Source organism: Tubulanus polymorphus, chromosome 5 (assembly GCF_964204645.1).
Source record: "Tubulanus polymorphus chromosome 5, tnTubPoly1.2, whole genome shotgun sequence".
NCBI classification, from domain to species: Eukaryota; Metazoa; Nemertea; class Palaeonemertea; order Tubulaniformes; family Tubulanidae; genus Tubulanus; species Tubulanus polymorphus.
The window spans coordinates 6712874-6729481 of NC_134029.1; the positions used below are offsets into that span (position 1 = coordinate 6712874).

At 37.6% G+C, this 16608-nt stretch overlaps 3 protein-coding genes across 4 annotated transcripts; all 3 read left to right on the plus strand.

Annotated features, from left to right (window-relative positions):
* The first annotated feature begins 1229 nt into the window (after positions 1-1229).
* On the plus strand, positions 1230-2112 carry LOC141906129 (uncharacterized). Its single transcript, XM_074795337.1, has 4 exons — positions 1230-1366; positions 1456-1637; positions 1722-1835; positions 1938-2112. The coding sequence occupies exons 1-4, from the start codon at positions 1288-1290 to the stop codon at positions 1992-1994; spliced, it is 432 nt and encodes a 143-aa protein (XP_074651438.1). The 5' UTR covers positions 1230-1287; the 3' UTR covers positions 1995-2112.
* Positions 2113-3119: 1007 nt separating this feature from the next.
* Positions 3120-4368, plus strand: LOC141905851 (uncharacterized). Its single transcript, XM_074794916.1, has 4 exons — positions 3120-3279; positions 3363-3544; positions 3938-4051; positions 4225-4368. Exons 1-4 carry the CDS (start codon positions 3201-3203, stop codon positions 4279-4281), a joined length of 432 nt encoding a protein of 143 aa, XP_074651017.1. The 5' UTR covers positions 3120-3200; the 3' UTR covers positions 4282-4368.
* A 1095-nt stretch (positions 4369-5463) lies between these two features.
* LOC141905896 (fatty acid-binding protein, liver-like) lies at positions 5464-8125 on the plus strand. Of its 2 annotated transcripts, XM_074794978.1 has the most exons (7): positions 5464-5614; positions 5833-6011; positions 6519-6626; positions 6713-7119; positions 7307-7485; positions 7767-7868; positions 7955-8125. In XM_074794978.1, the coding sequence occupies exons 1-4, from the start codon at positions 5533-5535 to the stop codon at positions 6770-6772; spliced, it is 429 nt and encodes a 142-aa protein (XP_074651079.1). In that variant the 5' UTR covers positions 5464-5532; the 3' UTR covers positions 6773-7119; positions 7307-7485; positions 7767-7868; positions 7955-8125. The 2 variants fall into 2 exon arrangements, with proteins under 2 accessions (XP_074651079.1, XP_074651078.1); XM_074794977.1 differs by lacking the exons at positions 5464-5614; positions 5833-6011; positions 6519-6626 and having other exon boundaries at positions 6789-7119.
* Positions 8126-16608: the final 8483 nt, after the last annotated feature.

A 16608-nucleotide genomic window follows, 5' to 3' on the forward strand; every position in this document is an offset into this window, starting at 1 on the left:
TTGATTAAATGAATTCGTTGATTAGAATAATCAATAATTTGTGTTGAGTCTTTTTTTGTAAGTCGCAAAAATGAATATTCTAAAACTGAACTTTTCTGTCCTGAATCTAATTCGCTATCTTTAAATGTAAGCAACATTCATGAATTGAAAAAAATTAACAGCATTATGCAATGCGTTTAAAAAACCCTGTTCACCAGAAAATGGTTTACCAGACCCAACGCATACGAAGCAGGGAAACAAGTCAACACTGAAACACGGAATCAAAACGTTGGATCTCGGAAACATTGCTCCCGAAACCATGTTTCGCATTTCTCGTAAACGAATGACACAAAGAGGAGTCACGGAATCACTCTCCTGTTTCCGTGTTCCCCTATGTCGCGTGCGTTCCGGGCTTAACTCCGGTTGAAGCCTGACGTGGGGTAGGGTTGTTAAGGTAGCTTTTCACAAAGATTCATTGATACATGACAAACAATTAGGGTAAATTTCAGTGTAATATAATCAAATTATTTCTACCTGCGCAAAAACTGACCACGAGGTGATTAATTTGCAGATTCGGATGCAATAGATTTATAGTGTATGAGGTGATTCTCTTTGAAAACACTCGTGGTCAGTTTTTACACTGGCAGCAATTTGATTGTGTTTATTCACGCTCTCTTTGTTTGTTCCTAGTTGTTTGTGGGTGGCTGCCCAAAATCTCAATCAAAATTAGCGTCTACAGTTTCACTGACTGGAGTCATGGACATTTCCTGGGGGTCTGAATTTTTAAACATCCTGTATATAGGACAGCCTCGTTAATACTTGCATAATTTGATCCGGGGTATTTGTCAAAGTCGGTAACTCTTTGGTCTAATTGAGGCCAACAATATACGATTCGCTATTAAATCAACTGTTAACATCGGCGAGGTCATGGTAGTTGAACTGATTTTTAACTCTAGACTAGATCTCTACCATAGTTCACAGGCTGAAGTCAGGGGAAACCATCACATCTTTGAACCGATAGTGCAATGTTGTTGACAATGCAGACGATGGATCTTCGAAACCGAAGTAAAAAAAGAAACGCTACCAGAATTTTTTCTGATGTATGTTTTGTTTCAATGTCAGTGTATTCGTGGTCTATTTAGGTTGCAATTGTCTGTAATTTGCACTAGACTATTATACAAGTGCAATTTTTATCATTATCGGTAAAAATTTGCCAATTATGACGCTTATTATTATTGGGCCAAGTGTATTTATGCGGAAGGCGCTTTGAGAGAAAGTCATTTGCTGAGCAAATCGCAACCGGTCAAAATGGAAGCATTCATCGGAACCTGGGAATATCACCACGAACTGGCTGATGAAAATGAATACAAATTCTTGGATGAAATAAGTAAGTTTCCGAGAGAAAGATAGCAATAAACGAGATGACATGCAATATTCTGTAACGTTCATTGGCGATATCATAAACCACTTTATTAGAAATGGACAAGAAAATCGTCGAAACGCTGATCGCATCAAAACCACAAGTAGTCATCAAAAAGGCTGGTGCTAATCTCCATTGTCGCATGTTTTCCAAAGACGGTAAATTCGACGAAGAAATGACAATAAAACTCGACGGAACCAAATCAGATATTATTCTGCCCGATAGCCGCAAAGCTAAGGTAAACCAGTTTTGATATTTGCTTGTTTTTTGCCTCAGCTATTGCAACATAATTAAAAAGTTTCGTTTTTCTTGTCGTTTTTAGGGAACATTTGTTCTAAAAAAGGGCGAATTGGCTTGTGAAGACATGGAACTGCTTGATCTTCCAGGAGTTATAGTTTCAGAAATACTCTCCGTTAAAGATGACGTCATGAAAGATGTAAGTATTAGAAATGCCAAATGAAGTGAAACGTTATTCTTTTCTCAATGCGATCGCATACGTTCATTCACGATTATATAACACATTCATCCTGCTTTTCAGACGCTGGCTGTCGCTGCAAAGAACCTGAAAACCGTTATGACCTATAAGAAAATCTAACATTCATCACTCGAATTTGACACTCGAGAGAGTAAATATTTTCCCGGCAATCGGTTTACCATCCGAAATTAGGTTGTATTATTGGTGAAGCAATATTGATAGTAATAAAGATAATCGATGATTATTTGATGAATTGAAACTTTGTATATATTCATTTCCTTTTGAAATGGTTAATGATCTGGTGGAGTTTATTGTGTATAAGATGGAGGGGCACGGGAGAAAGGTTAGTGATGGAATCGTTTTAGTGTCCATAGGCGTTTTAAAGAGCATCCGATTTTTGCGATCGATTTCACGATTTGCGGTTTTTACGAACACGCTTGGTGATTTAATTTCCAAGATGGCGGCGCCTTGATTAAGATACAATCTTTTATCTCCGTAGCACCATGTTTTTGTCATGTGATCAAGCTAAATAAGTGTTTACGCCTAAGAAATGTGAATATCGTACACGAAAACGATCGCAAAAATTGAGTGATATCTCGAAATTTGGAGTAATCATTGAACTCGAACGCAAGAACGTGTAGCTCGAAGATATTTTTCTTGCGTTGAGTCTTTACTGCGAGATTGTTTTCATCGATTACGAACTGTATGATCGGAATAAATTTTTGTTTGTATTTTTCTTAATTTCAAAAATTATATGAATACGTTTCTAATAATGAAAACTTCCTAAAACTGATATCTGCTATGAAGCAAGTAGTAATTACGGCTACCAGAAAAAGGTTCGTTTGCGAAGTTCGAACATTGGGCAGTAATGTGTGATCTAAACTTGGAGGTCAAATTTAGATCACGTCTTTCTTTACATAACCCGCAGCAAGTAATCCAGGCTATGGGAGCTTTTCGCTGACTCTTTCGTACACACTGCGTTCTGTAGCACTTCAAAAATGGTTACATGCAAACCGTTACGAAACATTTTTTCAACATCATGAATTTGGAATTTCGCGTAAACGTGCTTGCGAACATGAAAAACAAAACTGATCAAATCATGAATCATCACATTCTAGGCCGTGCAATCGCCCTCATGTCTCGCTGTCTAGCGATTACGTCTTATGTCTGATATGTACAAGGTCAAGGTCACATTGGTAGATTTCAGCCGATAATTTTTTTCTAAGCACCCGACGAATACATGTGAATAATTCATATTATAAATATTTAAATTCGACACGTCACCTGTAGCGCGATCACTTGTAGAATAATCGTCGAACTGTAGAGATGGACACTTTCGTTGGGACCTGGGACTACCACCATGAACTTTCAGATGAAAACGAAAAAAAATTCATGAAAGATTTGAGTAAGTATCACCCAGTGGCTGTGGCGTAAACTCGTGAAATCGTTAGTATAGAATTTATCAATTTACTTTCTCTTACTTTATAGAATTTGACGACAAATTAACCGATAAACTGATCGACTCGAAAACGCAAGTGGTGATAACGAAGGTCGGTGAAAATTTAAAATGTCGAACGATTTCGATGGATGGCGAATTCGACCAAGAAGATATCATCTATTTTGATGGGAATGACTCATCTATGCGGCTGCCTGATGGCCGCGAAATAACGGTAACTATAATAGTAATTCGCCATGTCACAAATTTCTTACTTCATATCAGAAAAGTAAGGCGAGCGTAGAATAGCTACACCCAGAAAAGGATAATAGATTATATGATAAAAGTCCACGGTGCAAAAATACAAGGCTTATGTTATTTCCAGTAACGGAAAGGAATTTTATTTTTGAAAATTTTCAAAATTTAGACGTTGTAATTGTTTGTGGAAATAAATTGCTATTGATATATCATTGTTATTACCGTGAAAATTCAAAACGTCGTGTACTCTGTGTTTAATTTCTTTTTTTGAAGAATAGATTTTTCTTTTAGATTTGTACATAGTGGGTTTTTATGATATATTTTTTCAAATGGATCGCTCATTATCGTTTCTTTATTCATTGGTCTCTAGGGTACGTACGCCTTTAAAGATGGAAAAATGTTCGCCGAAAACCTCAAAATAAAGGATCTTCCGAACGTTATTGTCAAACATTCAGTCGTTGTGAAAGATGGCTGGATGAAAGAAGTAAGTTAATTGGTGGATCCTAAAGTTCCAGAGATCAAGTTGAGTGGCCACTTGATTCTCCTCCCTAAACTATCAGACATTAAAAGCTTCAAAACTATCGACGCCATGTACTACCATCTTTTCATCCGAAATCTGAAATCTACTGAACCTGTAGATAAAATCTCTTTTTGTAGACTTACGAGATTCCTGCTGAGAACTTGACCACAGTAACAAACTACAAGAAGGCTTAAATAAAAAGTTGCGATTATGACTATCAATTAAGCATGTATATTTTCCGTCATTTTATTTCCAGAATAAAACGATATATGCAATAAAAATTATCATTTGTGTATTTCGAATGTAATTTCACGATGGGTCGACTGAGACTGTATAATTTGCCATTCATTTTATAAAAGTGACGCAGATTGTTGAGATTTACGCGTTCTGTCTGTGCTCAAATTTGTATTCATTTTTTCGTCGAAATAATCTCGGATAAAATGAATGGTGTCGTCTGCTCTGCTTGTAAGTAGATCTACATATATATCAAAACGAACAATACGAACAGATGAAACATTCACGACAACTGAAACGTGGTATTCATTTTCATATACATCCTGGTTGTTGATTTATTCATTAATTAATTCATTTTATCTACAGTACCGGTTGATATCAAAAAGTACAATTTTATGTTACAACATATACAACATACACAAATGCATGGCGGACACAAAATATGAGGATGGTTTTAGGAAATTATATGTTATATACTCGTGTATTCACATCACTGTAGAAGTTAAACTAGAGTTCAAATAATTCAAAATAGACTAATTTATTCAAACTTAACCGCCAACTTTGAGATTTGTGAGCGCACTGATGATGAGTCCTTTCCCCCCTGTGGCTATTTAAAATCTTGATATTTTTCGCATGTGAAAAATGAGCATCTTCGCAGAAAAATGTTCCTCCAAATTCAGATTCAGATTTAATTAGCTCCATATAAATATCCATACATTTGAGCTCAGATAACAACATTTGTTACATCATTTTCTATTCACGTAATTCTAAAAAGAGTACGTCTTATAATATGATAGTTGTTTTACACTGCATTTACATACACGGGCACTATGACCATTTGGAACAACTTATCGCCTGAGCTACAGTACTGAAGAAGGAACTGGTTGAAACAAATGGTTGTTCCATCTGTTTAAGATATGTTTTTTAACCTGAATGTTTTCTTTCGGGCGAATAGCTTACCTATCGAATCGATCGAATTCCAACGGCAAAAAAATATATAGAAAGATGAGCGGTGAGACATGTAGATAAACCCGTGTAGAATATTTTCTAATTTAGTAGGATGTTTCCTCGAGAAACCCGAGATAATTCCGGTAGCGCATGTTTAGCGTAAGATATTTATTGTATTGTGCAAGTGTTTATCGTGTGTGAGGTATTTGACTACTGCTTAAGACTAGCGAACTTAGTCTGTTACAAACTAGACGGTTACGAAGATGGTCGAGAAGTTTATCGGTACCTGGTTATACAACCATGAGCTGGCGGACAACAACGAGGAAGTTTTCCTCCAGAATTTAGGTAAGTACGTGAGTTATTGCATCGCTGTGAGTTAAAGATGCTTATGATAAAGATATATAGATTAAGTGTTCCAACCAGTAAACTGTCAAATTTGGATTTTCGACTTTATATATCAGTTTCGGTTTATATACATCAAAGTTGGGTTTGATTTGTGACCTAGTCAGTAAAAACCAAGTATCAATTATACGCATTTTAAGTATGCATTTGATTTTGAATAGATATGTCGGGAGACCTCCGACAGAAACTGATCGAATCCAAGCCGCGGATAATTTTCTCCGTTTCTGGCGATTACTTCACTTCTCGTATGGAAACTGGCGACGGCCAGATTCTCAATGAAAATAAATTCAAACTAGGTCAAGAATGTGACATCACTTTGCCAGGTGGGAGGAAGGCGAAGGTATAGCAAAAACGCTTTCAAAGTTTTTTTAATAACTACATCGACAATTGGCTAACAATAGATGATTTAACCGATCCAACATGCATGGATTAGATCCCCAGCGGCGGATAGGGAAATTAGAAGGCTGGGGTCCAGAAGAAAAGGAAAGCCATTTCTCGGATAAAAACAGCCAAGTCTAAGGCCTCTGTTAGGGTTCCGCGTAGTTGAGCCCTTGGTTTTAGATATTTTTGAAGAAAAACGTCCGAAAAGTTGCACTTTCCGAGAGGATGAATGTCAATAAATGTCGATTGGCGAAAAGGGCCACCTCAATGGGAAGGCAGGGGTCTGGACCCCCGAGACCAGCCCCTAAATCCGCCCCTGATCGCTAAATTTAGTAGAATATTTTATGTAGGTATCGGTAGCAATTTATTCTGTAACGACATAATCTAAAATTGTAAAACGCTTGAAATAGGAATGAAGTCCTTGCAAGGAGAAATGTATCTGGCATATTCTAATGAAATGTTCCAGGGTATGTACAGTATTACGGATGGTAAGCTATGTGCAGAATTGAAGGCTGAAGATCTGAATGTTACGACAAAATATTCGTCGGAAGTCAACGGTGACAAAATGACTACTGTACGTCGAATGTATCATCTGCGTGTGGTATTGGTATAGTCAATATTGAATGTCGTAGAACTCATATCGTTAAAATTTGATTTCAGAAATTTGAAATACCGGAAACTGGTATGACCACTATTTACAACTACACAAAAATGCAATAAAAGAAACGTATGAAGGGCATTGGAAAATGAGAGCATATAACAGCTATAATACATATCTGTAATTGTAACTAGAAATATATACGTATAATTAGTCCAAAAGCTGCTTTTATGAATACATAAACATGATTCTGTGTATACCCTATTTGTGGTTTTTCAATGAAATGCGGATTTTCCTGGATTTTCTATGCTGGTAAATGCATGCCACCGAACATTCGTATGTAACGGCGGTCGTAGCATATCTGTCTTTTTTGCGATCGCGAATAAGATGGTTGAAGCCTACCTTGGCACGTGGGAATATCAACACCAATGTTCCGATGAGGATAAGGTACCTTTCCTTGACGCTCTGTGTAAGTATAATATATATATATATATATATATATATATATATATATATATATATATATATATATATATATATATATATATATATATATATATATATATATATATATATATATATATATATATATATATATATATATATATATATATATATATATATATATATATATATATATGTGTATTGTCTTATAGGCGTTCCTCGGGAGCTTCAAGAGAAGGTGATGCATTCTCGAATACACATGGAATTGACAGCCGGCCAATCTTCTTTGACCTCTCGCCTGGAAACTAAAGGAGGCGAATTGATTCAAGAAAACCACCTGGAAATCGGAAAAACAACAGCAATGAAAACCCCTGACGGTTCCGACGCTTTGGTAAATAATGATAATGAATTTATTGATCTATTATTCTATTAATATCAATACCTCGAAAAGTTTCACGATCAGAAATATGCTAGACTTACCTTCGAAATGAACTTATCTGTTACATGGTGAGAATGCAGTGTCTTTGAGGAGGGATATCGGAATAGTTATATGCTTCGGTGCTAGATAATATGATATATATAATATTATGGATATATAATTTGATAATCTTGGTACACAGTCATTATAGCAATTTTACACGCCCTTCGATCCTTCTTAATTTTTTCACGAAGGGCTCGTACAAGTTGGAGAATGGTAAGTTTGAGGGATCAGTGAAGGCCGATGACGTTGAGTTTAAAAGCATTATGGAGATAAACGGCGATCAACTCATAGTGGTAACTACTCTCTCGTTGTAATGAATAGTAAACAGATGCCCCAGACGTAAGATATCTCAATAGTATTATGTCCATGTCTATTTCAGACGTACGAAATTAGTGCCATGGACGTTATGACAATCGCCCGATTCAAAAAGATATCTTGAAGAAGTCTCCGATACGAACGCGCGAACGCCTGTCGGTTTTTCGCGCATTATCACAATTTTGAATTAAAACTGCAGGCAAACTTTGTAAAGGTATATCTGTATATATGATTAAAAAAGACATATGAAATATATATATCATGTGGATCTTTGAGGCGTTGATTCTTTTTTAGTCCAGTGAATAATCAAAGTCTTTTATTTTCGCAAAGTAATGAAGTAGTTAGTCTAAGCAGTACGCGCTGACCCGTGTGATGATAGATTATGCGAGATCTGGATCCGGGGAGTGAACCGTTACACCTGTGTCAATGAAGCAGACGCTTGGACAATCTTTCGCGGTACTTTTAACCTGTCGTTGCTTAGGTTACCGAAACAAGATGGATCGGAAATCGCTTATTAGAGTCAACATAGCACTTGTATTAACCGAGATGCTTATATTCGGTATGACCGATCGGCCCGAGAGTGTATCAATAGACAGCAGGTGCCGAACTATCTCACAAAAATGACCAGGCGACAACACTAAACAATGCTTAATCAGAATACGATGCAGATCTTCATTTCCTCAGGCAGAACGGAAAACATTGTCAACATTGATTCATGATAAGGAAAATGATCCAGAGCGAAATCGGCAAATGTAGAAATAGAATGAGCAATTTTTACGTTTAGAAATTATGACAAATTTGATAAAATTGTTCCATTTGCTTTGGTGAACAAACGCCTGGATTGACGTTCCACTGATGGTAAACTAGTCGTTCTGTCTTGGGCCCAACGCCCGTTTACGTATTCGATAATTGGGCTTTTCATCTTCGGATCCGTGTTCATTTTGAGACTTGGTTATTGGGCCAGACAGTCCCCGGGTATCGAATGGTCCTCGGGATGACATCACCACTGCTACTTTGACGAAGAAAAAGAGCCGACGTGATCGGGAGAAATAATAGAAAATATGGACAAAGTCGAGCATATTTCCATACGGGTAATTGACCTCCAAGGGTTTATAGTAATGTTTCTTTCGTGGGTTTCGTGTCTGCGATGCTAATGGGTAAGTGAATCCATCCACGAAGATATTAGAATTGCACATATATTTACACCGTCACTCGTGAGAACAAGTCCTAACGAACGTTGAATTTCGTTAGGACCTGTTCTCACGTGTGACGATTGTCTGATTCTACGCACAGTCGGGGGATTAATCTTCAAACAATTTTACGGAGTCAGTAACGGAAGATACGTATCATAAAAAGCGGTGACGAAATCCCGGTATGTTTCAACATGTGTATATGAAAAATGGAAATGTGTTAAATAAACCGATTTCTATTGCATATTCGTTTTATGCCAGTTGAAGGCTTGAAGGGAAATAACATCGGTCCAATACAGTTTCATTTCATTGAGTGCTGTAGGGCTAATTTCATGTCCCTCTTGATGCAGATACGACCGTCCAGCTAATGGACAGCCCGGTGCACCTATGATCCCCACGGAGCCGTCACGGCCAAAATCAGGCTGGCAGATCATAACTGGTCATTCATTATTAATCCGGAATATTCGAGTAAAGTGGATGGGCCTGTTTCCCTACCCATAACTCTATTTCACAGTCTCTATCTATATACAATAAAACCCAGGTAATGACATTTGCCGTCAGGTGCATTATACAGTGTTTTGGTACATTCCGCCATGGGTTGATTCAAATTAAGTCAATGAAAAAACGAATGTGTCCAAAATATGCTGGGAATATCAACACGAGCTTATGAATATGTTGCGTGATATATTCCAGGTTAATCGAAGTTATTTCTGAGAGAACACATTTTCTTAATAGTGTGTTTTCCCTAACTTTCTATTCGCTGAATCAAATTCGTAAACGATTTCATTTGTAAACAAGTTGAATTCTTAATTGGTAAGACGACTCTCGGCCTCGCGTCGGCGGTGTAACCTCGAAAATAAGGACAATATCGTCAGGGTTAGAAATGCGCCGAGTTGTTTGATGGCGGATTATCTCGTTTGAAACAAAAGAGCAACGGGCTAAATTGTAAGGTAATAAAAGCAGTATAAATTACAGTATAAGAGCCGGCTATGATCGGGGGACGTGGCAGGTGTTGTTCCCGACATGTCATTTGATAATCTAGACACCGCGCGCCTACAGTACACTGGTAATTGAGACAAGAGAAATGTGTAATTACTGCCTGGTTCATGATGACAACACCAGAATGCGACTGATTACTACTGACAACCGCTATACTCTAGAGATCGCAAACTGATTTTTCTCTTATTATCAGTTTCTGGTTTTCTGGTCTCCTATATGAAATTACGCTATTTATCGTTAGGCTTTTGGTATAGCCAAGAATTGGTTAGAAAGCTTAGTGCGTGTTGCAGCTTTCAATTCGTCGGTGGTTTTTCGCTGACGTATCGACAAAAAATGTTTCAATACGGAAATTTATCGTCTGGATATCGACGTATAAGGGAAGCGGTCGTCCTATCTGGTCGAACTGGCGTCGTAATTCTCAATCGGCAATTTATGAATAAATAATGATCGAATACGACTAAAATTAAAACACCGTCGAACCGTCACGCGAAACGATGAAAGTAATTATAGGATTAAGATTACCCAACCGGTGATTTTATTGCCTATATCAGGTACCCTTGGGGCTACAGGGCAGTTCATCAAGATATCAGTCAGTCTTAAGTGTTGGTAATTACGCAAAATTAATTAATCGAAAGTAAGTAGAATTTCCACCAACAACGCCGGCTCTATTGATATCGCGTGTTTTGCTTTTCGACTGCCGGTAGCTGCCTCTGAAAGCTGCCTATGAACAATCTGCCCCCTGGTGACCATTTCTCTTCGTTATGGTCGATAAATCCTCGTACTTAGAATCAATCTGTTTCTCATATTACTTCTACAAACCTTCGTCGTGAGTGTTTCCCCGTCGTTTTCACCAAGGAGTCGTTTATTACAAGATAATCAGTGCAAAAGAATAGCCACAATCGTTTGTGACGTCCTTGGCACTGATTTCAAGTTCAGTGATACATATTTTATGAATAGCAAATATCCGTTACTCGCTGAGAAACGCGAGGTATTTGCCCGATACATAATTGAGGGGCCCGTCCAGCGTCTCGTCTGCGCCGATGTTTCATTCATACATTTTGCATTCTAGTTCGTCTGCTCCGGAAACAATCAACAACAAATACTACGCATGACGTCACGTCACGTACGTAGTCTCGTGACGTATTTTGCGAGCCAAACACTTCTTGGTGACGTAGAGCGCAAGGAAGTTTGGGGGCGAACGAAATATTCAAGAAATTACGATTAGGCCTACGTCATGAGGAGAGAATCCCACAATGATAATAAAAAGTCCGAAAATGAAACTTCGAGATAGTAGTTTATTTCAACGTTTCGACTATATCCTAATAGTCATCTTCAGGAATAATGAGATACTACAGAAATTATGAGATATATATACAATCCAGAGACAAAGAGACTAATTCAAGTAATCAGAGATGATACAAACTAAAGGAAAATTAACGTAGAAACAGTTACACGCTAAAATAGATTAAAGGGAAGCAAACTAAGGGGTGATTATAAACAACAATAGTGAGTATAAATATAAATGAAACTTAAAGTCTCTGACTTAACTTGTATTCACCTTTGTTTTAATTTAAGTGCCCCCTAGTTTGTCTTTCTTTTTACTACTGACTTTAAGTTTCATTTATATTTATACTCACTATTGTTGTTTATAATCACCCCTTAGTTTGCTTCCCTTTAATCTATTTTAGCGTGTAACTGTTTCTACGTTAATTTTCCTTTAGTTTGTATCATCTCTGATTACTTGAATTAGTCTCTTTGTCTCTGGATTGTATATATATCTCATAATTTCTGTAGTATCTCATTATTCTAATAATTCATTATTATAATAAAAACTGTCCGTTCTGTATGTACCTTTGTTTGAATCCTTCCACCAGTAACTTCACACTCACACAAATATCACACCACCCACATCCCCCTTAGTTCATCTCATAATAGTTCAACTCATATACCTATATATATATATCATCATATCAAGCAAATAATCATGCACCTACGCGTCCTGAATGTAGGAGAGTGGCCACCACTCTCGAGCATTAAAAACGCGCTCCGCGCGTTTGTCTTTTTTATCTGCTGCTGCTGTATCTCATTATTCCTGAAGATGACTATTAGGATATAGTCGAAACGTTGAAATAAACTACTATCTCGAAGTTTCATTTTCGGACTTTTTATTATCATTGTGGGATTCTCTCCTCATCGCGTCAACACGGATATTGTGTTCTACCTATCGTGAGGCCTACGTCATGCATGGAACATTTTGAAATTAATTTTCAGAACAATTATTTTCAGTCGTTTGGTTCTGAATGCGAATTTAAAAGACGCATTCATTGAGACGCAGGTTAGGGTGAATTCTAACATATGGTCACTCCAGTTTAAGGGCTTAAGAACCACTCATTGCACCTTGGATCGCCAGCTAAATGTGAATGGCTGATAGAGTTACCTTGCTCCCATGGTTACCGTGGTTTGAAGGGCCGTATCGTTTTCCTGATATTGGTCCATTTGCACTGAAACTCAACATCTACACACACGTGTACCCCTTGCCAGTTTTTGTTAATTGATTATCAACGTTGGGAAGATCCATCAAAAATACTTAGCTAAACCGCTAAAATCTGCCCCCGTAGCCCTTGTTTTGAACTTTGTCGTACCCTTGCCATTATGATCAGATGTTTGCAGGCGTGGGCTACCAGCAGAAACGCGCAGCTGAGCCGACGAAAATTGTTGATTTATTTAAACAGGCGAAAGTTAGTTGGTCGGCCAGGCTTTTAGACATGAAATATTCAACTAACACGAAACAGCACTCGGCAAATGCCGAAAGCTAGGTTTGATATAAAGTTATGCCAGCGCTTTGAGTTAATTCCAACCATGTCTCCAGTTTTGTTTCACTGCCCATCATTTATTCATTACGTTTTCTGGTCGACTCCTTTTCAATTTTCGTCTGAATTCGAACGCTCTAAAAGTATACGCGAATCGAAGATGGTTTCGTTTACCACGGCGGCGTCAGGTTGCACATCTGATATATAGGCATTTTGATATTGAAGACATTTCAATTGATTCTAAAGATCAACCATTTAAAGTATTGGGAAGGCTTTTATGCACTCGCGAATGACTCTTCGACTTTAGACAGCGCAGTTCCCCGTCCGTCGATGAAATGTTTGAATTATTCATTTGAAATCATATATCTGATTTTTCTGCATCCGCCAAAGTGCATGCCTCTCCTCGTCTATTGATAGAAAACCTTCCTTCTATTTGACTTTCGTTCCAGACATTCTGACATTTCTGCTCTTCAAAAGAAAACAGTTTGCGTTACTTTCTGGAACAAATCCCAAAAAAATTAAAAAAACACGAATACGAACTACAATAATCTGTATTTCATATCAAGGTCCTGATGCCTGCTTTATACCGGCATTTCCTCACCTTCTTCTGTGATAACTATCGGGCGTTGTGTATAGAGTATCATATTTTACTGATCAACGAATTTTCCATCAATACGCACACCATAATAGAAAGTACCACTGGCGACATGCGTAGGTTGACTGAACATTGGCGGGAAACTTTGTGCGACAGGAATGGCAATAACCGCAAAATAATCTGAATGAAATTCGCTCAAATAGTTCATCAAACTTTCTGATATCATTCCTAGTATCAATTTACACGGGAACTGATATTATATTGCATAGTCGACCGTTGAAGTCTTTTCTTATCTGTCCTGAATATGCCTGCGCTCTTTACGATTAATTTATGGTACTACGTTTGCGATGAATTTGTTAGGGTCCCCTCTCAGTCTGATTCTACAGTATACCCTAACTCTCCCATTCGAAATTTCCCGGTTTAGTCACCCGTACCGACAATCTCATTTTTTCCCGATTGTGTGCGACGCATTTATACGTGAAGTCATCATAAGCTTTCTAACTTCTAAGAGTTCATAGCTACGCTGGTGGTTCTATATCAACAAATACCTATTCGGTAAATTTAAGCCCAATCCTCCAATGTGAGCGTTAACTTAAGGTTAGGGCATCGTTTGCACGACGTTTCAGGTGGTCCGCTTTGTTGTTTGGTATATATTATATTAGATTGATCACTTCATGTTCGTTATACATATTGTGCTTCGAAAGTAACGATGGATTGGAAAAAAATATGAAAATAGTCCATGCTTACATCGCTGTTCATCGCTGTTCGCGGTTGTTTTTGTTGGAAATTATAAGCAATTACCGAAGTATTGCGTCGGGCATTTTGATGGCCGCATAAGTCATGCGTTCGTGGCCATTTATACCTCAGCCTATTAGGGCTTTATGAGGGCTCAAGAGAAAAATAATTCGCGAATATAGCCGCGTGCACTCTATACTGTAAATCTGACCACTAGCCTCAGGTCGAGCTAATGGATATAAAATGCGATTGATGACCAGCGCACCTTATGACGAACAGTAATAAGACGAAAGTCGTTAATCCGACACCAAAACCTGCTCAAAACACGAGATCGAAATTCTGATTCATTCTCATGTCAGAAAAACTGGTAAAACTGCATAGGTGAATTAACGATAGTTTTTGAGTCTCGGCAGTTTTGAATACAGCCATGTAAACAAGAGAATTAAGCCGATTTTAATTCGACGATAAACGGCGCACTGATACTGCTTTGCAGAGAAATGAAATAAGGCCTACTTGCAAGGGTGGATATAGTGGGTGACCTTCGAAATTCGAGTGTACCCTTCAAAAATCTGGAAAAATAATTTTTGCAAACAAGATTTTAAAAAGACGAAATATAAAAATAAATGGGCCCTGATAAGAGCAGGGATAAGCCCCTTTTGCCCTAGATTTTTGTCGGAGGGCCACCAGAACTTCTACCCCTGTTTAGCCCTCGCATTGCAAAATCTGCCCTTTTCAAAGTAAGTGCCATTTCTCATTTTCAAGTTTTACTTCTTCAAAGAACTCTAGATCCACCATTCACTTGTGATATTGCACGACCTTAACTGTTCAGTGCATTCAATGATGTATGCTTATCTCTAATTCAATCGGGTTCATTTCGAAAATTGGATTTGTATCACAACAGGAATTTCCTCCCGCAGAACGGTGCATTCAAAAACTATGACACGTGTATTGCGTTTCTGTTTGTTTTTAGGCGTGAAAACGTGCCCAAAAAGACAATATAGCAGGTTTTACTTGGCGATAAAATAAACATATTACGCTGAATCAAACGTGAAAAATAAACACTTATCAAAACATCCTTGCTGTACGAATCGTAATTCGACCAGCATTTGAAATTTAACCCATTTTTCAAAGGAGCGCCGATGAAATCGGGTAATCAATAGACATTCCACTTTTTAACCAGTAAAATTGATTATTTGCACCTAGGAATATTGGCAATCCATATTCTAGTTCAACCTGCAGCATGTATATACATTCGTATGTTTGCTGAACATCGTTGAAACTTAAACGGAAACCTACATTTCAGGTAATTATATGAATTGCTTTTATGAAGCGAAATTACTCATCAGGCCCGTACGCGAGCTATGACGATGATGATTCTCGACACCTGCAACATTTCCCGGCACTAGTTTCAATAATTGGTCATTGAACTCAATAATACAAATAATAGTTCATATTGATTAGTGTATTGTGAAATGAAATAAGGATGCGGATAGTGTTCACATCGTTAAACCAGAAAGTCAGAGAAAATCGCGAGAGAAAATTTTAACGGGCTCTCAAAGTGGTGAAACAAGACTGACAGCTATAGGCTTAGATCCAGTTCCCTTCTTTACATTGAATGGACGTTTTTGGAAATTTCGCACAGGAACCTTGTTTGCAAAATTTTGTCTAATAGGATTGAGTGAAAGGTTCTAAACAGTGTATGAATACATCCTTGGAAACATCCACCCGCTCCGGGATTCGAACTCTCAATACTGTCGGGTTCGAATCCCTCAATTAACATTATTTTCTCCCAAAGCGCCCACACTAAGCACGGCATTACATATAGTTTCATGATTTTACCGAAGACAGTTCTGAAATATTACGTTAACTGTATGGAATTTTCAGTCAATTTCGTAGATAACAGTAACCAATCAGATACAGCAGCGTAAATGTTACTGATAACATCAATAATTTACTGGTTAATATTTCAGTATTCCAAATAAAGCTTGTGTAAAGTCAACGATGCTATATCACGCCTTCATTATTCAATTAATATTAGCAACTTAATAGATCTGCAACTTTATGGATATAGCGCAGGTGTTTGATTGATGAACTATAATACGCGGCCGCCGCCGAAAACAAGAGCAAGTGTGAGACGCAAATTTTCCAAGCTATTCGAATTCATTTCCGTTTGAAATACTGATGAAGTTGCTCGAATCAGACCGGTTACAGTCACGTATTTATATTTCACGTATTCATATTCACGTATTCAAGTAACACGCGCTGTAGCAGACGTTTGTTGACAAACTAAGATTGATATTGCAGTAAATGGTTTCATTTTTTAATCATTTCCACTATTCTATCTGTTGAACCGATAGTTCGTTATATCTAGTATGAAATTGTATGAATG